At 45.1% G+C, this 18,172-nt stretch overlaps 2 protein-coding genes across 6 annotated transcripts; both read left to right on the top strand.

Moving 5' to 3' along the window:
- The first annotated feature begins 45 nt into the window (after nucleotides 1-45).
- CARD9 (caspase recruitment domain family member 9) lies at nucleotides 46-12,839 on the top strand. Of its 5 annotated transcripts, none has more exons than XM_026094509.2 (13): nucleotides 46-259; nucleotides 3,485-3,708; nucleotides 4,843-4,980; nucleotides 5,466-5,791; nucleotides 6,244-6,423; nucleotides 6,622-6,774; nucleotides 7,258-7,383; nucleotides 7,498-7,689; nucleotides 8,263-8,304; nucleotides 8,934-8,982; nucleotides 10,422-10,492; nucleotides 11,228-11,310; nucleotides 12,178-12,839. In XM_026094509.2, the coding sequence occupies exons 2-13, from the start codon at nucleotides 3,525-3,527 to the stop codon at nucleotides 12,272-12,274; spliced, it is 1,641 nt and encodes a 546-aa protein (XP_025950294.2). In that variant the 5' UTR covers nucleotides 46-259; nucleotides 3,485-3,524; the 3' UTR covers nucleotides 12,275-12,839. The 5 variants fall into 5 exon arrangements, with proteins under 5 accessions (XP_025950294.2, XP_064379947.1, XP_064379948.1 ...); XM_064523877.1 differs by lacking the exon at nucleotides 46-259 and adding an exon at nucleotides 1,754-1,965 and having other exon boundaries at nucleotides 10,425-10,492; XM_064523878.1 differs by lacking the exon at nucleotides 46-259 and adding an exon at nucleotides 1,754-1,965 and having other exon boundaries at nucleotides 6,625-6,774; nucleotides 10,425-10,492.
- Nucleotides 12,840-12,913: 74 nt separating this feature from the next.
- Nucleotides 12,914-15,148, top strand: DNLZ (DNL-type zinc finger). Its single transcript, XM_026094399.2, has 3 exons — nucleotides 12,914-13,188; nucleotides 14,043-14,182; nucleotides 14,863-15,148. Exons 1-3 carry the CDS (start codon nucleotides 12,991-12,993, stop codon nucleotides 15,032-15,034), a joined length of 510 nt encoding a protein of 169 aa, XP_025950184.2. The 5' UTR covers nucleotides 12,914-12,990; the 3' UTR covers nucleotides 15,035-15,148.
- Nucleotides 15,149-18,172: the final 3,024 nt, after the last annotated feature.

Below are 18,172 nucleotides of genomic sequence, written 5' to 3' on the forward strand. Positions count from 1 at the left end.
TTTTTTTTTTCCTCCTGGTAGATCGTGCTTTCCTGTGTGTCTGAGTTTGATTACTAACAAACGAAGTTTTCAGGATACATGAACAAAAGCAAGGGAGGATGTGGAGAATGAATGTGTGTGTGGCTAAAAGTGCAGGATTGAGCTAGGCTTAGATTCTTTCTTGATTCCTCCACAGACTGCCCTGTGCAGCCATCAGCAACTCGCTTAGCAGAAGTTATTTCCTCATTGAGAAAGCAGGGATTTCTGCCTTACAGAGAAGGTAAGGTATTGCCAAGCTGAGTCAAAGCTGGGAAAGCACAGTGGGCAAGAGCTGTGGAGCGCTCCGCTGCACTGCACTGGCTAAGCCTCCCAGGAGTGTAGCGGTGAGCGTAGCGCAGCGCGCTGTGCAGTGCAGTTCTGCTCTGGCCTCTTAGGCAGAGCTGTGCGTGCGGGTGGGGGAAACGATGTGCACCAAGGCTGCTGTAACTGGGTGCCATGGCACTATGGAGTGGGAGGAAGGATTTAGAAATAGCTTACCTCTCTCAGTGTATGCTCTATCTTGCACAGGCCAGTATGAATCACCTTTTTTTTTTTTCCCCAAGAAACTCATGTGTGGCAGAAGGTCTGCCATACGGTTCTGTGCTCCATTCACCACAGGGTTGTTCCTGTGAGGCATTGGTAGTACCTGGGATCTGTGCTCTAAATGAGTCTTGTCCTTTGCAAATGCCACTCAAGAGAGACCCTTATTGTAATCCTACTGCTTGTGGAAAAAATTTATATAATTATCAGAAAACGCTGCCCTTATTTTCAATCTTTTTCTGTATTAAACTGGTCTTACTATAGAACAAGAACTCTTGAACCTGCCTAGATTGATCAATTAGCAGACTTTCAGTTTACCCTCCCTTTAGTGAGGGCATAGCTAATAGAGGCATTGCGTCTTTTTTTAGTATAAAGCTAATTTAATGACTAATAAGAAGCACAGGGTTGTAGGATCTGAGCATCTCTGCCCCATTCCTAATGACAGCCATGGAGAGAACTAAAAAAACTTAGAAACTAGAACAAAGAGTGGAGTGGGAAGCTAATGGGAAGATGTGTCATGCTGCCATGGTATCAGCATGTTCATTCTCCAGACTTTTTTAAAGCAGGCTGTTAGTGAGTTCTTGTTGCAGCTACAATTCTAGGATTGTGGGAAGGGGTGGAGGCAGTCAAAGGTATGTTGATGCTTAAGATTGTCACAATGCTGCTTTCTGTATTGCTCCTTCAATTACTCTTGGAGCCATAGCCTGTAATTTGGGAATCGTGGGTTATGTTCTTTGCTTTGCCAAGACTTGACTCCCTTGCTTTCAAAATACTGAGTTGTCATAATTATGCTTGAAGCCTAAGGACATCCAAAGTTAGAGGCATCACTGCAGAAGTTATCCCTTCCAGCTGAACTCTAAACCAAGAGAGTTCTTACTGCCACTTGCTTTCCTGTTCGAGATGTTGTATTAACTGCTGAAAGACTGATCTTGAAGGGCTACTTCTAAGTCTCAGGGACTTGTTTTGTCCCCTGAAATCAGCTGGACAGAGCTGTGCCTGTGACTTTAACTCATGTTAGTCTTTCTAACTGCTATGGGAAGAAGCTTTCCTAGCTGATAGTTCAGTGGTATGGAGTTGAAACCAAGGCAGAGTGAAAGATGACTGCATATGTAATGCTGCTGAGTTGCAGTGATAACAACTAGGGTTTTTTCTCCTCCCTCATCACTCCTGGCTTCCTCTTTTTTTTTTTTTTTTTCTCCCCTCCTCTCCCTGTCTCAGAGTATAGCTGAGTAGCTTCCCCTTTTCTCTTTCTCTTAACTGGCTTTGCTCCTGGAATGATCTTTCATCTAGCCAGAATATAAAGGGAAACTGCAGGAAAGACAAAGGTTTTTCTCCGAGACAGGACATGAACGAGTGTTGCTGTATGAGGACAGCGAGACAAGAAGGCTTTTGACTGCACAGGCCCAGGTTGGTCCACGTAATGCAGAACAGCTTGTATTTACAGAGATAAACTTTTGATTTTACAGTTCTGAGGGAAGAATGTGGTATTTATCGGCAGAGGAATGCACTTCTACTTGCAATCTGCTGGAGTTGGTTTGCTGTCAGGCAGAGCAAGCTAATTTTCCCATGATAAGTACAAGTAGTTTTGTGTCACTCCAGCCCATTGAACCTATCTGACAAGGTAAAGTGTAGCAAGTATGTGCTGAAGATGTTGGGAATTTTTGCCTGTTCAGGAGCAGAGAAACAAGTTTGAGATGACCTTGGAGAGATGCAGTGAGGTGTGTGTGTAAAATCCCAGCCCCTGTATAGCTGCTGATAGGCAGTGTGGGGGTTTTTTCCCAGCAAACAAACTGAGCAAAAACATGAATGTTAAGGTTACCAGCAGCCTTCCTGAGCCACTGGAAATGGCTGTGGCAGTCAACTAATATGCATGATATGAGCCTGGTAATTAATGACTGGGATTTCAGAAGTTACTTGTTATGAAAGAGTCTGGCCGCACAGGGACAAAGAAGTAAAAATTATTCTGATAGACAAACTCACTTCAGACTAAGAAGCTTGAGTAAAGAAGCATTGGGTTTTGTGCATTTCTTTTTAATTCTGTGCTTTTCGGCCAAGAAGGAGTAGCTTTTCTGACTGTGATTAATAGGGGACTCTTGGGAGGCAGGTATGTGGCAACCCGTAACCCCGAGGTGTAGCTGCTGCTGGGGAGCACCGCAGTAAGGTCCCACCAGATAAATATGCAGAAGCACTCTCCATCAATGGGGATGCTCTGCACGGCTTCTCCGTGCATCTGTGTTTTACAGTCAGGCATGTGGTATTCCTGAGCACAGGCTGCTGTAGCTGCGCATGCAAAACCTTATGTGGGTATGAGGCAGCTGACCTCATGGTTGCCTGATTAAGTAACAGTGCGTGATTTACACCACTGTGTTTAAAATGAAAGCTGTATGCCATTGTGTTCCCCTTTTCACACATGAGCAAAGGACAGCATTTAGAAAAACAGCTTTTGTATGATCACAGCTGAATGCAGTTAAGGCTATTGCCACTGGGGGTTTTCCCTGAACCTTGTGAATACATGGCTGTTATGTTTAGTGACTGTGTGGCTGGACCGAACACACGACACTCCCAGGTCCTGTGAGATGGAGGAGGAAGAGTGTGAACCTTTTGGAAGGTGGAGGCAACAGCTAATGAGAATTTTATGCTCATTCTCCCTCAAGCATGTGTCAGTAACACTGGTGATAGCCCCACAGGTGCTAGTATCTCCAGTTCAGTAGTACACTGCTCTTGAAGATAGGACTGCAGTTCATCGTATCACCGTGTTCCACAAGTGATTTGCAAGTGCTGAGTTAGAGACCACATGAGAGATCTATATCTATATCCTATATCTAAAAGACACTTTACCATTCTCAGTGAGTTAACATACTTGGTTTCCCTTCCAGCACCATGCTACTCCGGGAGGCTTAAAGTCTGTTTTTGATTTGTTTTCAAGGAAGGACAACACAGCTTGCTAATATTTGTCACTCACCAACATGTTAGAAGAAGATAATGATGAAGCATGTTGGAATAACCTGGAGAACTTCCGTGTGAAGCTGATCTCTGTGATAGATCCTTCCCATATAACACCATATCTTCGCCAGTGCCAGGTGATTAGCCACGATGATGAGGAACAAATTCTTAATGACCCCAGCCTGGTCATGCGCAAACGGAAAGCAGGTGGGTGAAGTGCAACCTTTGACTCCCTAGACAACATGGTCTGTTGGCTCTGGGCAGTGGATTGGAATACAAATGCTGATGTACTGGGCCTGAAGGAAACAGTCATTTCTAATTTACTATCTGCCTGTATTTAAACTGTTGTAGGTAGCGCTGTGCAGCTTCTTTCCCCAGCACGTTGTTGCGGGGGAGAGGAGGAATGGAGATGGCTCTATTGATGCATTTCTGAGCTACGTAAGGGTGATGGGAGCGCAGAGGATGAGTAGCCTTTCAATGTCCTCGAACTCTAGATTAGCGTAAGGGAGTTGCTTTGGTCTGACCCACTGGGCTATTCTTATATAATAATCTGGAGGGGGTGGAAATTCCACTATTTCCAAGATTAATTCACCATTTATTGTCCCTTGTTTTGTTCTTCTGGTGTTTTGAATGCTGGCAAAAAATGTAAGTGAATTCTTCATGACTGTTTCTGTAGAGTCCTGGCCTTGTTTTAACCAGAGAGAATGACGACATTCACTATGCCATTAGCACATTGTTGCATTGTTAACACGTATTGATAAATTACTGAAGGCCATAGGAAAAGATTTATTTTTCCTATTTACAGCCTGGGAAACTGCGGAAAACAAAAGAGAAGCACTCTGTGTTTGATTTGGGACAGAATATTTCTGAACAGAATAGGGAATTGAGTTCAAAATCTTTAGTTCAGGCTCTCTTCTGCCTGTCTCTGCTGCCCGTTTAGTCATGTGTGGTGTTCTAATGATAGTGGCTCTTTTTTTCCCCATATTTACCTCTGATATTTGGGAGCAGACCCTTGAGCTTCAGAAACTGTTGTGGTGTATCATTTTAACACACCTTTTCTGAAGCCTTTGGCAGGATAACGTAAAGCGGCCTTCTGAAATCTGCTTTTTGCACCTATTGCACCTAACAGAAGCTAGATACAAGCATTAATTTATACCTGTTCCTCCACAGTGACAATACTCTTGTATAGTTACTTGGCAGTTGGCTTAGGATTTGCTTGGGAATTTGATTGCAGAAACTTTAACCTGCATGTGGGGGGAAGGTGAAGCAATTTCTTATTTTCTTAGAAATAGGTAAAGAGAGAAACAGGTGACTAGAAAAAGCTTGTTGCTATTATTTCAGGTGTTCTTCTGGACATTCTTCAGCGGACAGGACACAAGGGCTTTGAGGCATTTCTTGAGAGTCTTGAGCTTTATTACCCACAACTGTATAAGAAAATAACCGGCAAGGACCCCAGCAGGGTTTTCTCTATGATTATAGGTAATGCTCGAGTTATGAAAAACAACTATTCATTTGATGTTGTTTTGCAGCTTGAGGGGGAATTCACCTCTGCTCCTCCCTCCCCCCTGCTCAGGCGAGCGGAGTCGGGAGCCTTCCCTGGCTGTTCCCTGTGCGTTTGTGAAGGGTTCGGGTTAACTGGCAAGAATAGCCCTGATGGTATCACAGGCTGGACCTGGGAGGAGGACCTGGAGGAGGAAGTAGGAAGGATTATTTCTTCCTTGTGCCTGTTGTTCTGTCAGTGATGTTGTTAACAGGGGAAGAGAGGGGAAGGGCAGGGGCAAGACAGCACGGATGGTTTGATCATGTGTCCTAAGGGTTTTGCGTGCTTGTGCATGGCCCGAGAGGAGCCTGTGATGGTCCCCAGCTGCAGGGATAAGCATGTGTGTGTGGGAGGGGGTGTCTGTGCTGTGTGTGTCTGGGGGAGCAGGCAGGGCAGCACCGGCTGACGCCTGCCCACCCAATAGACACCGCTGGGGAATCCGGCCTGAGCCAACTCCTGATGAACGAGATCACGAAGCTGCAGAGCGCCGTGCAGGAGGAGCGGCGGAAGGCCCAGGAGCTCACCAAGTGGCTGCGCGCCAAAGAGGACACGATTAGAGAGATGTGGGTGAGGGACAGCTTGCTCTGCAAGCACCAGGAGCGGGCACAGAAGATGAAGGAGGAGAGGGACAGCCTGAGCAAAGAGCTGCGGAAGTGCAAGGATGAGAACTACAGCCTGGCAATGAGCTACGCCAAGCAAAGCGAGGAGAAGAGTGCTGCCCTCATGAAGAACCGGGACCTGCTCCTAGAGGTCACTTACTCTTTTCTCGAGCTCCCCCCTTACACGATCCCAGGGAGGCTGTGCTGTGCACCTGACTTAGCTTTGCCCCGGGATGGTCTGAGCCAGTCCAGCGTGGGGTAGTGTATGTATTCTCTAGCAGGTGGCATCTCTCGGTGGTGCTTAGCTCAGCCCTCTAGGCCTGTGTATTATAAGCCTGCTGCGAAGAGTTAACAAACTTCCCCCCATTCAGGACTGGGCCCCCTCGCCGGGGTAGTTCAGGAGCAGCACGCTGTTGTACCTGTTCAGCGCACAGACAGGGCTGCGGTCCCCAGAGCACCAAACTTCCTGCGGAGAGCAGAGTGGGGCGGGAACCTGCCCCTGTGTCTGCCCGGGGAGTGGAGTGAGATTTCTGCCACAAGAAAACTGCCTTTGCAGGCTAGAATTTTCTCCCTGTTACTGATTAGCTCTGAACCTTCTTGTAGATTGATCGTTTGAAGCACAGCCTCATGAAGGCTGAAGATGACTGCAAACTGGAGAGGAAGCACACAATGAAACTGAAGCATGCCATAGAGCAGCGCCCGAGCCACGAGGTGGTGTGGGAGATCCAGCAGGAGAAGGAGTTGCTTTTGGCCAAGAATCAGGAGCTAGAGAACACTCTCCAGGTTGGTGGGGGATGGCTGGATATGGGCTCCTGAGATGCGATCATCTGGAGCGGTCAGGGCAGTGAGGGGGCTGCAGTGAAGGTCGTGTGGGTCAGCTATGGCCCTGTTCTCCCAAGTCAAATGGAGCGTGTAGGACTGCGGGGAGAAAGTTAATATGGAATTAGCTGGTTGCTTTATGTCCGTTTCTTCTTTGTCCAGCAGGTTGCCAGGGAACAGAATTTGGAGAACAACCTCTCCAAGGAGGCTCTGGAGAATGACTGTAGCCAGATACTAGGAAAATGCCAGGAGCTGATGAACACCATTTACAGCCTTCGTAAGGAGCTGCAGCAAGCCGAGGTGCTCCAAGACAAAGTACGTGGTGCGGGAAAAAATCCTGCTGGGGGGCAAGGGGCAAGAATAGGCAGATTCTTCATCTGCAATAAAACCTGTTGTCTTGCCTATGGAGCAGAGGAGCTGCTCAGCAGCAGTCCCTGCTACTCCTACTCTATTGCCTGTGGTATAGTTTCAGGAGAAAGGCACACTAGTATTTTAGTATTCTTTCTCTGCAGCATTAGCAGTATTACCTGTTGATGCTGTGCCTGTCAATAGTCCATGCCTCAGCCTGGAGGAGGATGGGAGCTTATGTTATGATTAACTGTTCGGGTACATGTAAATCCATCATGTCAGTAGTCCTCTTAGTCATCTTGACCAGCCTTCCGACTGGCCTCGCTCCTGGCTGAACTTTGGCCTTGCGTGGAGGTCTGGCTGTAGCAATCTCCAGCACAGAACAGAGGTGGGGAGAGTGTAGCCCCGACTTGCCCCACGCACAGGGTATTTTTGATCTTGTCTCAACAGCATGCGGAGGAAAAAGAGATGCTTGAGCTACAGTGCATGTCTCTGAGGAAGGACTCTCAGATGTACAAGAAGCGGATTGAAGCTGTCTTGCAACAGATGGAGGAAGTGGCTTCAGAAAGAGACCAGGTGATAAAACATTCTTCTTGGAGCTGCTCCTTCCTGCACTGCTGCTTGAAGTGGGCAGATACTGTATCCTGACATGCCATGTGACATGCCATGATGTATTGCCCCTTACGCCAGGCCCTCCTGACCCGAGAGCAGTTCTACGTGCAGTACTCCAAGAGCTTGGTTGAGAGGGATGCTTACCGGAAGCAGATTCGGGAGCTGGGGGAGCGATGTGATGAAATGCAACTGCAGTTGTTCCAAAAGGAGAGTCAGTTACTGGCTACTGAAGCCAAGCTGAAAAGGTTGCAACTGGAGCTGCCGACGCCGGTATGTCTGTGTGAATATGTGTACAAAGGGTTAAAAAGCTGAGCGTAGGCTCAGAATGTGACTCTTTGCAGGCCTTCAAACCTAACATTGTCCAGAACAAGTTTGAATTCAGCAAGCAGTGGCCAGCTGCTTGGGAAGCTATTTGCATGGAAATGCTGACTTCAAAAAAATGAAAGACACAGTGGTTCCTATTGGCTCACCCTGGTTTCAGGCGGGGATAGGCTGGACTGATGCTAGCTGAGGCCTTTCCTGGTTGTGTTTGGAGTGTGTCCAGTGTGGATGATGAGGGGATGCTCAATCACCAAACAGTGAACTCAAAATAGTGACCACGTACGAGCCATTTGGATTAAACTGGAGCAGGGCGGGAGGGTGCGAAAGTTTCTGGAACAAAACTGGATGTACAGGGTCTTTTAATTACCATGGCATTGTGTGTGCTTTCTCCAAGTGGTCAGACAGTATTGTAGGAGAGAGGAAGTCCACACTTCTGTTTCTAGCTTTCAGTCTCCTGTATATCCCTTATTGCCACTTCCTTGCTTGTAAGAAATGATTAACTTACTGGTTTTCTTATTTTAGACTTCTGACTTGGATGACACCTCCTCCAGAGACTCCCAGGAGGTGAGTAGGGTGCCTTGCTTACCTTGAACTCCCTTGTGGGGTGATTTTGGATTCCTCGGTTGTGCTGAGTTTTCCAAATAATAGCAATTCTCAGTTCATGGCTCAGACTCTTTTCAGTGGCATCAAAAAGTACTGAGGCAGCAAAACAGACCAGTGATAGATTCTCCCAGTGTTCTGAGATCTCTCAGTGCAAGGACACAGTTATGGCATTTCTCAGCAAAACTGACGAAATGTCAGTTCTAAGCTAACTGGGGGAATTGAATGATTTTGAGTTCTTTCTAATTGTATCTCTTGAGGGAGGACAGGCAAAAATAACTATTGCTATTACCCAGGGGAGATCTGTAGTAAAGACTTTTCACTTAGTGTATAACTTCATTGTGGAAGTGATTGTCACATTGTCTGAAGGCCAAAAGGAACTGGATGCATTCATGGAGGATAAATCCATGAATAGTTGCATAACTTCTGACTTGAGAAGTCCCCTATTTTTCTGGCAGCAAGACATACTAGTGAAAGGTTTGTTCTGCACATGTCCTGTTTCTTACACTCCTGCCTAAACATCTGTTCCTATTTACTAACTGAGACAGGATATAGGGCAGTTCTCATGTTCTTGCTTTGTTTCTGTCCCATAGCTTACTCTTCATGGTCATCTAGATGAAGATATGCAGCCGAATAATAAACGTAAGGCTTTTGCTGGGAAAGCATGAGGTAGAGTTCCTGAGAGGATGGTCCAGTGTTTCCAAAAGGATGGGAACAGTCATCCCTGCATTTCATTTTTAGTGAAGAATAAGTCTCTGTGGTCTAAGTTTGGGAGGTAACTTGTCTGGGGACTCAGCTTGTGAGAGATGCTTCTCAGTGGGGTGGGCCTGGCACTCTCTGAACCAGGTCTTCTTGAGATGGCTCAGAACAGATACCCACAAATTAAGGCTTCTAGATTCCCAAGGTATGATTGGCTTACCACCATCCTTCTCCTTTGTAAAAAGGAGAACATATCCCCAGGTGCCAGGAATACCAAATGCTTGTAAAGCTTTTTGGAGAGAGAAAGCTCCAAATGCTTTCTCTTTACTACATCAATTCTGAAAGGGTCTTCATGTAGCTGAACTCTGGAATGACCTCATAAAACCAGTATCATTAGATCCTTCTAGATTCTTAAGCCTTTTTTTGAGGTGATCTGTCTACTGAATTTTTCCAGGAAGAATCGTCTGGTACATAGTGAAAAACAGCTCCTGGATACTTTGGGGCATGCTTTGTGTTTGTGGCAGAGCTGAGAACAGAATAAATGTCCTTCCACTTCCACTAGACCACATGGCTTTCTCCAGGGTTTTTTCTTTCCCCTCCTCCCTTAAATGTTGCAGGTTATTTTCACAAAAGCAGAACCATGTAATTAACACTGTCATTGGTTCTGTTTTTGTGGCATCCCCAGTGGAAATGATTCAGCAGTGAGGAGGAATTAACAGGCTCCTCTAAGAGCTTGAAATTCTCTTTCAAAACATCTTGAGAAAAGAAGGAAACTAGCACAGTAAAAGAAACTCTTTCTGTTCTGATCTTCTGGAAGATCTGTTGAGATGGGAGATTTGTTACAAAGGTTAAATGACATTTCATTATTCTAGTTCCACTTGGTTCAAAATCAAGCATCCACAGTACCTGATCACTAGGTGATGAGTTCCACTAAAATATGGTCTGATGTTACATATCTTGACAGGCATAACTTAGTTGTGGGGTAATGGGGACAAATTGTGGTTAGAATCATGATTAACATGAATTTTCCTGGTCATCTTTAACATGATTGGCTCTCTAATGATGCTAAGCAGAGGTGCTGCTTTGCAAAGGTTCATTTTGCTCACAGTTAAGCAGAAACCAGAAAGTTGATGTCTCTAAGCCTGGTGGAACTCCATCATCCTAAGCAAGATTTGGAGGTCAAGTAAAATAAGCAGGGACTCTTGTGCATTGATTGCAGGACTGAATCCTGAACACTTTGAGGTTTGGTTTCAGTTCTGCCATTGACGCTGTGTAGCATTGGATAGCTGCTCTATTATAGCTGTTGCTATTTGACAAACTGGTGGAGGCAGAAGTTACACAAGGATAATTGTAACTAAAGCTGTGATTTTTATTTCTCTTAGAAGATTGCACTGAAGAACAAAACCAGCAATTTAGCACTCAAGAGAGCAGTCGGCCTCCAGAGTCACCCAGTGTAAGAGAATATTTGTGGGCTTTTCTTTATTTTGACTGGAGTTCGTGATCTTTAAAGCTCTTGTTAGTGACTGACTTACCAGGTTTGAGAAACATGGAAGCAGATACTGCTTTTCCAGCAAAGCAGAGAGTTTCATGCAAAATTCTCCCTCCAAAAAGGGTGAGCTCTAAACAGCAGAACACTCATCTGCTGGTTATTTCTCCTCCTGTCCTTGGAAACTTGTTGTAATTACTTTTTGGCCTTTATTGCTGAGTATGAATTTTTTCAGTTTAACAGTCTGCAGTATTACTGCTGGTATAGGAAATAAATTTCAGATTTACAAATTGGAGAGAATGCAGAATGGTGATACTTAATGTGTGAAACAGGGATGTATTACCATCCTGCACGCATAATAGTGGACAACTCAGAAATGTACACATTGAACTTCATTTTGCAGGCCCAGGTAGATGTAAGAAGCCAGCAATACATACAGTCGTGCTTTCCTAGATGAGGGTTTTGGCTGTAAACAGCTCTTTGTCCTTTGAAGGCACAAGTCTTCTTTATTTATTTTAAATATAAAATAATTCAGGGCACAAAGAAGTCTTACCCTGCAGAGACTGGGTACAGTGGACCAGCCTCAATGCCTGTTTAGTGCCTGTAAAGTGCTCTTTACAGAACAGACTTGCACTACATGATGCTACTGTTGATTCTGATCTTCATGTGAATTTGGTTCATAGTTGTTTGGATTTGTTCCAGTTCAAAGAGCGTGGCTCAGCCAGCGAGGACCTGGCAGAAAAGGAGCGGAGGAGGATGAAGGACTGCTTTGAGCGTAACCGAAGGTCTTGTCTTTAATAAGCAGAACTACTATAGACATATCTTTGTGACTTAATTGATGAGTTTGTTGAATGTATTTCCTCTTTCTGTCCTCCTCCTGTCCCTAAGCTTGATTCATGAAGGACATAAATTTGTTACAGTTCTTATCATCAGAGGCTCACACTTCTAGCTGAAGTGGTTGAGACTCCTCTGTTTTAGTACCAGCAGTGGCCAAGATGGAAACCATCACATTTGCACTGAACCATGCAGATGGTTCCACAGCATTGCAATATGTGGGCTGCAAAGCATTGTTAGTGTAATAAATTTGGTAAGTTTCTCTTACGCAAGTGAAATCCCTCTGACATGGTCTTGGATGTCAGCAGCATGCTCCTGTTACTGCGAATGGGGACAGATTTTCACCCTCAGTCCTCTTCAAACGCTCTTGTTTCAGGGCTCGTTTTCCAGATGTCTAGTGTCTTCACTGAGTGCTGGCTTTATGGAGATTGAGAGCAATAACCTTGTAAGACAGAGACCTGAGTTTTCATATTAGCTAGAAATGCTCTTAATGCTACTGTAAACAGGTCTTTGATTCTGACAATACTAATTTTATTAAATAAGGAACTTTGGTTAGGATTTCTTACCTTCTTCAACTGAACAAAAACCAAGAAATAAAAGAATGTCTTCATCAGTTTAGACTAATTATATTTACCCTATACTTGCTTCCCGTCACAGCTTATGTTGGATGTGTGGGTAAACGGTCATGTTTGATTAACCCTTAAGTGGCTTGATACTTTTATTGGAGTTTACTGGGGAGGTTCGATGTGTAATTCAAATGCCACTTGTTTGTGGGGAAAACAGTCTTCTGAAAATGAAACGTCTAATCTTGCTTTCAGAAAAAGGGCAGTGCGAAGGGTACCGAAGTACAGACCCCACGAAGCGGACTGGGAAAACACCACTGGCAGTGACAACACGGACACTGAAGGCTCCTAAGAGCAGGACTTGACCTGGAAAGGGGAACGTGGGGGCACACTGGGGGCTGCAACACACCTGTCTCTATTTCCGTCACTTCACGTGGACTGCTTGGATTTTAAAGCCATCTAAACAACCATCACTTTTAAAAAGCTGAAGATGCTAGACTGGACTGTATTATTATTATTTTTTTTTTTTTTAATCTCTTCCATGGCTATGTGCTGCATGTCCTCGGTGAACTTGATTGACAGGTTTGCACCTCCTATCCGGAACTTTATTCCCATTTAGAAAGAGGCCTGCAGCACATAAATCAAAGAAACATGATTAAATATTTAAGGACCCAAAGAGTGCGAGACTGAGTGCATAGTACTAGTTCTGTTTCAGGAAAAAAGTCCAGGTATGAGCTATTTTATTTATAAGTTGTCTTGGAATACAAGCTAGTGTTTTGCAAAAGGAAAAGGGGGGAGGTTAGTGTAGAGAATTTTAAGGAGCCTTTATTTGTGCCAGGAAAAGGGGCTTCAAATCCATTTCAGAGATTGTATTCGTGAGTCCCAATAAATAAGGAGCGTGCAGCTCCGTTCTTCGCGCTTGTTTCAGCAGTTGTTGACAGGGGCAAAGCGAGCGGCAGCGGAAACGCGCAGGCGCGCTAACAACATGGCGGGGGGGCGGGGCTGTGACGAAGCCGAGGGAGGGCTGTGCCTGCCCTCACCTAACATGGCTGCCGCCGCCTCAGCGCCATGCAGCGCGCGGCACGTGAAGCGGCCCGGGCCCTGCTGCGCGCCGCCGCGGGCCGCCGCTGCTTCGCGCCGCCGCGAGGCCGGGCTGCGGCTCCGGCGCTCGGGGGGCCGCCGCGCCGCGCGGTCTGCAGCTCCGCCGCGCCGGGCCCCGTGGGGCGGGTGGAGGCCACGCACTACCAGCTGGTCTATACCTGCAAGGTGCGGGGCCGCGCGCGCTGGGGGGGGCCGCGGCCGTTGCGAGGGGTCGGCGCGCGCGCTGTGAGGGGCCGCGGCCGTTGCGAGGGGCCACGGGCGGCTCCGGGCACCGCGGGCACAAAGAAAACGGTTCTTTCCCCAGAAAAAAATCCCCTCTGGCCCGTGACGCCAGCGGCGCCCCTTTCCGCAGCCGCCTCTGTCGCAATGGGCTGGTTTCCGCTGAAATCATTTCCCCCTTTCCTTCCTTTCAATGTGTGCCTATGTGTAGAAGTGTGTTAAATTAAGCTTAGCCCACTGGCTGCCTTGTGCAGTTGTAGTTTTTGATCAACAGGTCTCAATTTTTTTTAAATTCGAAGTTACGATATTTCTCATTCAAATTAATGATAAATTCTCAGTGCAGTAAATTAAAGCTTTTAGAATAAACTCAAAGCAGGTGAAGATGTGGGTTTAATTTCTGAGGTTTAATATTCCAGCTATACGGATCAGTGGTACCCGAACTGCCCAAAGCATCAGTATTTTAATTTCATCTTGCAGTTGTGTGTTCTCATAACATAAAGCTATGAAAACGTTTAAAAACTGATTTGCACAAGGAAACAAGGGATAAACTGGGCAGCCTTAGGTGACCATGTTGTGAGGCTGCATCTTCTTCTGTAGACCAAAATGGGATATACGCATGTAGCATGTTACTGAGTATGAAGCTACAAATCATCACAACGTGATCAACCTGTCTTCCAAAAGCTAGAGATGAGGGGGGAAAAAAATCTTTTAATCAGGTGAATTAAATATTTTTCTCTCTTTTAAAAGATCCAGCAGCTGTGATCATCTTGGTCATAAAATCTCATTTGTTTGCTTTGTAGGTCTGCCAGACCCGATCAGCCAAAACAATTTCCAAGTTAGCCTACCATAAAGGGGTGGTGATAGCGAAGTGCCCCGGCTGCAAGAATCACCATGTCATAGCAGATAACTTGGGATGGTTTTCTGATCTGGAAGGAAAAAGGTAGGTGTGTCAGCAACAGTATCTCTTATTTAACAAGGAGAAAGGTGGTTGAGATATAACCACATACTCCTGAGCTGATAAGCTATTTCTTTTATGCTTTTTAAATGTGATGTAGATAAAAGCAAAATTTTTGTTGGGTATAAGTCTGTTTCATCCAGCTTCTTAAAGTGCACAAACTGAGCTATGTAACCTGCTATAAACTGAACATAAGTCATTACCTAGGATCCAAATATATGGTTTAAAGCAGAACTGGAAGCTGTGTGATACACAGACATCCTTGTTGGTGTTGGCAGATGAATCATGTGTAGTGTTCTTTTGGTCTCCCTTAGGCCTTATTAAATCACTACTAGTTTTCCCTGTGTTTCAAACGTGTGGACCCAAATGCTGTTGATTCTATGATTTCAATGATTTCTAATTCCCTTAGCTACCTTTAAAAAAATTTTTGCTCAACTGTAATTGCTAGGTTATTGATCCTAGTAGATGAAAATACTCCCTGGGGGGTTGCATAGTTTTATCTGCTTCCAAAACACCTCATGGAGAAATACTGTGGTAATGCTTACGTGCTGATTCACTGCACATTGTTAGCACTGAGAGCGAAGTACAAAAGAGAGAGCCTACACTTGAGTCTTACATCCAGCCTTTGCTGAGGTGTCACTGTTGATTTTCAAATTGCTGTTAAGGAATGTCGAGGAAATCCTGGCAGCCAAAGGGGAGAAGGTGAGACGTGTGGTTGGTGAGGAAGACCTGGAACTGCTGCTGGAAAGCACTGCAGATACCGAGTCACAAAGTCATCCTACGGAGGGAGAAGGTGGGGAAGCCCCCCCAGAGACTGGCGGCAAGGGACCAACCTGATGAACTGCATTTGTGTCGTTCTGCTTATGGCAGGGAGAGACTTAGCATTTCTTTCCTGATTTCCGTTGTCTTTGTTTAAAATAAATGCAGGGAGGCACTGGCCTTCTTATTTTGTGTCTTTGTCCCGTATAGTTTTGCCTTTAACCAAGCCAATGTTTTTAGAGATGGAGTGTGGCTATTTCCCCTGTTACTTGTTTTGTTGACTTTAAAGCTAACCTGATTGCTTAAACAGTGTCAGGAATCCTGCATCGCTCTCTTTTGAGAATAGAAACAGTAGTTCTTCATCACTGTGTCTTGGCCTGAGGAGGTGCAGCTCTAAATGGAGGTTTTAGTGACCTTTTCTGGTCTTGTGCAAGTGTTGTATAGCAGCAGCTGAAAGCAATGTTCATGGGTAGTGTGTCAGGTGGCAGAGCAGCTGAGCAGAAAGAGCAGCAGGAACAAACTGAGGAGATGGGCCCTGAGTGTATGTGAGTTTGCAAAGCCAAAATGACCGTGCATGAGGATCCCAACTTCACTTAACTAGCTCTTATTGCAGTCGCTTATGTGCTGCTTTTTTCTTTGCCTTGGCATCTTCCAGAGTTAAGGTTCTGTCCCTCTAGTGTCACAGGGTTGGAAGTCTTCTGTATTTGTGGGTTGCAGCCATAACCTGTCCTGCACCAGCCTGGGGGAGCTTGAACCCACACAGTTGTGAACTCCAGTTGTGCTATGACGCAGGGAGAGAGACTGTGGTGTTGGGGTTATGCAACTTCCCTGTTGGTGTGGGGGAGGACACGCGTGAAGGCAAAATTAATATTTGTAAAGCACATTGGAGATAAATAGAGCATCTAGAAAGTTGTCTTAGAGTTATCTGACAGATATTGAGGTGCTTATTAATGCTACTGCTGCATGTTAAAATTAGCTCGAAGAAAAAATAACTTCATAAATGAAAAATGTAGGTGTTTACCAGGCACATAATACTTGAGTAGTGATGAATCAGGCAGCAAGGTGATCATACTGCACTTTCTTAGGGCTTACTCCCCCTGGCTGCAAAAAAATTTACCTTACCTTGACCTCCACTAGCCTGAGGGATAGTAAAGTATCTGCTTTCTTATGTTTTTAAACTCAGAAATAAAGAATAATTTAGGTTGGAAAAGACCTCTGGAGGTCTCTAGCCCAGGCTCCTTTCTCAAAGGTGGATCCAATTAGATAAGGGTGCTGAGGGTCTTGCCTTGAATATATCCAAGGAGGGAGATCTCACTGCCTCTTTGGGCCCCAGTTCTGATATTTGACCATCCCCATTATAAAAATGAATAAATAAATCCTAATAGCTAATTGGAATTTCCTATGTTCCAACCTGTGCCCATGATTTCCTGGCGTAACACTGTGCACTTCTGAGAAGAGCCTGGCTCCATATTTTCTACGCCCTCCTATTAGATTGCTGTAGAAAGCAGTAAAATCCTCCTTAGCCTTTTCTTCTCCAGGCTGAGCAATCCCAGTTCTTTCAGGCAAACATATCTAGGTGCTTGTGGTCTTTAATCAGCCAAATATTCAGTGAGGGCATTGCATGTATTAATTAATTTATTTCATTCATCTGAAGAGTTCATAGTAATTTTATTTGTGTTATAGTAATTTTATGTGTTAAATTATAAGCATGGTTCTGGGAGACAGGAAGGTAGTCATATTTTCCCGTTGCTGTGTATTTTCAGAGTGATTAAACAGCTTTGAGGGGTAGGACAGGAACTTAAGTCATCAGTTTGTTTTTTTGTATGTTCAGATCCTAGTATTACACAGGTCTCTTGCTCTCTCATGCTGAGACCGCTAGATAATAGAGCAATCCATGTATTAATTAAGAGACAGGAGTCTTAAGTCTTGGAGCACTGCTGTACATTCACCCTGTTGTAAGTTGTTGGCATGTATTAGCACTGTGCTAGAAGAGTGGTTGAGTTTAATTATCCTCAACCTGAGAATCAGCATTCTGCTTCCATCGTGCTAATACCTTTGATGGGGCAGAATAGCACAGCTATTACAGGATTCATGCTGTCTTGGGAATGGTTCATTTATATTTTTCTTTAATGCTGTTTTCCTTACCTTTCTTACTTGTTGCTGTGCCCCTAGCTACAGAAAGTTTATTTTTTGCTCTGTTACTGTAAAAATTAGCAAAATTTCTCTGTTACACATTTTACTACTGTTTCAGTCCGGTGTCCTCTAGTAGTCGATGCTGTATCAAGACGGAACAGTGAGCCGGTCCAGATCCCTTAGAGCTGGCAGCCAGAGTGCTTGTTTAGGAGGTTGTCATGCTGTCACCTGGGCCTATAGTACACAGTTCCATGGATGGAGGCTTGCATATTTTTTTGCTGCTGCTTCTGCTGCTGAATGCAGCGCTCTGAAGAGTCAGGACAGCAGCTCAGCCAAAGCTGAAGTTGCAGAGTGGATGGAGCTGACAAATCTTCAGGCTAAGGGCATGGCGTGGAGTGCGGAGAACTCACTGCTAACCACTGCCTGTGCAAGCTCTGCAGCAGCCAGGTTGTTTATAGAGCATAGCCCTCAGGGACTCATTAGCACCAAACACTGAGGCTGCAGTATACAACAGTGCAGGAAATTGCTGCTTTTCCTGAGAAAATACTCTGGGGCTTTCAGCTGGAAGGAGGGAGGGAGGGAGGGTTATGTTAAGGGTACTTATGTGAGGGAATTTGCATATAATACAGAAAGGTTTGTTGCTTAATAGATTGCATTAAAAAAAAAATGTGCTCACTTTTGAGGATTTTTTTTTTTTTTTCTGAAAAACAGTGTGTCACAGGCAAGCTTTTCTGTTCATTAAAAGGGAGCCAGATAAGCACACTTTTTCTAGGGAGAGCTCAGCAGATCTTGCTTTAGCCAAAGACTTGGGAGAGTGAGACGAAAGGCCTTTCTCCTGAACTGGAGGTGTGTCAGGATGGGGAAAACTGAAGTGAAGGCCTGGTGCAACAGAGCAGACGACATGAGAGTGCTTAAAGGTGCAGAAAACAAGGTAAGTGTTTTTTTTTGAGGTGTGGATGAGAGGTGGCAATTGCAAAGGGTGGCAAAACAGCAGTCTCAGGCTATGCTGCAAATACAAAGCCTTTTGCACATTCCTAGAAGCAGCTGATAGTGTCTACTATGGGAGTCGTTCTGTTCCTGCAG

Source organism: Dromaius novaehollandiae, chromosome 20 (assembly GCF_036370855.1).
Source record: "Dromaius novaehollandiae isolate bDroNov1 chromosome 20, bDroNov1.hap1, whole genome shotgun sequence".
In the NCBI taxonomy this organism is placed as follows: Eukaryota; Metazoa; Chordata; class Aves; order Casuariiformes; family Dromaiidae; genus Dromaius; species Dromaius novaehollandiae.

What these genes read in the sequence shown, in the direction of transcription:
- CARD9 (XM_026094509.2), top strand. Translation starts at nt 3,525, where the DNA reads ATGTTAGAAGAAGATAATGATGAAGCATGTTGGAATAACCTGGAGAAC. An exon ending in ACCGGGACCTGCTCCTAGAG is followed by an intron (nt 5,792 to 6,243) that starts GTCACTTACTCT and finishes ACCTTCTTGTAG; the next exon opens with ATTGATCGTTTGAAGCACAG. An exon ending in CCTCCAGAGACTCCCAGGAG is followed by an intron (nt 8,305 to 8,933) that starts GTGAGTAGGGTG and finishes TCTGTCCCATAG; the next exon opens with CTTACTCTTCATGGTCATCT.
- DNLZ (XM_026094399.2), top strand. Translation starts at nt 12,991, where the DNA reads ATGCAGCGCGCGGCACGTGAAGCGGCCCGGGCCCTGCTGCGCGCCGCC. An exon ending in AGCTGGTCTATACCTGCAAG is followed by an intron (nt 13,189 to 14,042) that starts GTGCGGGGCCGC and finishes TTTGCTTTGTAG; the next exon opens with GTCTGCCAGACCCGATCAGC. An exon ending in TCTGATCTGGAAGGAAAAAG is followed by an intron (nt 14,183 to 14,862) that starts GTAGGTGTGTCA and finishes ATTGCTGTTAAG; the next exon opens with GAATGTCGAGGAAATCCTGG.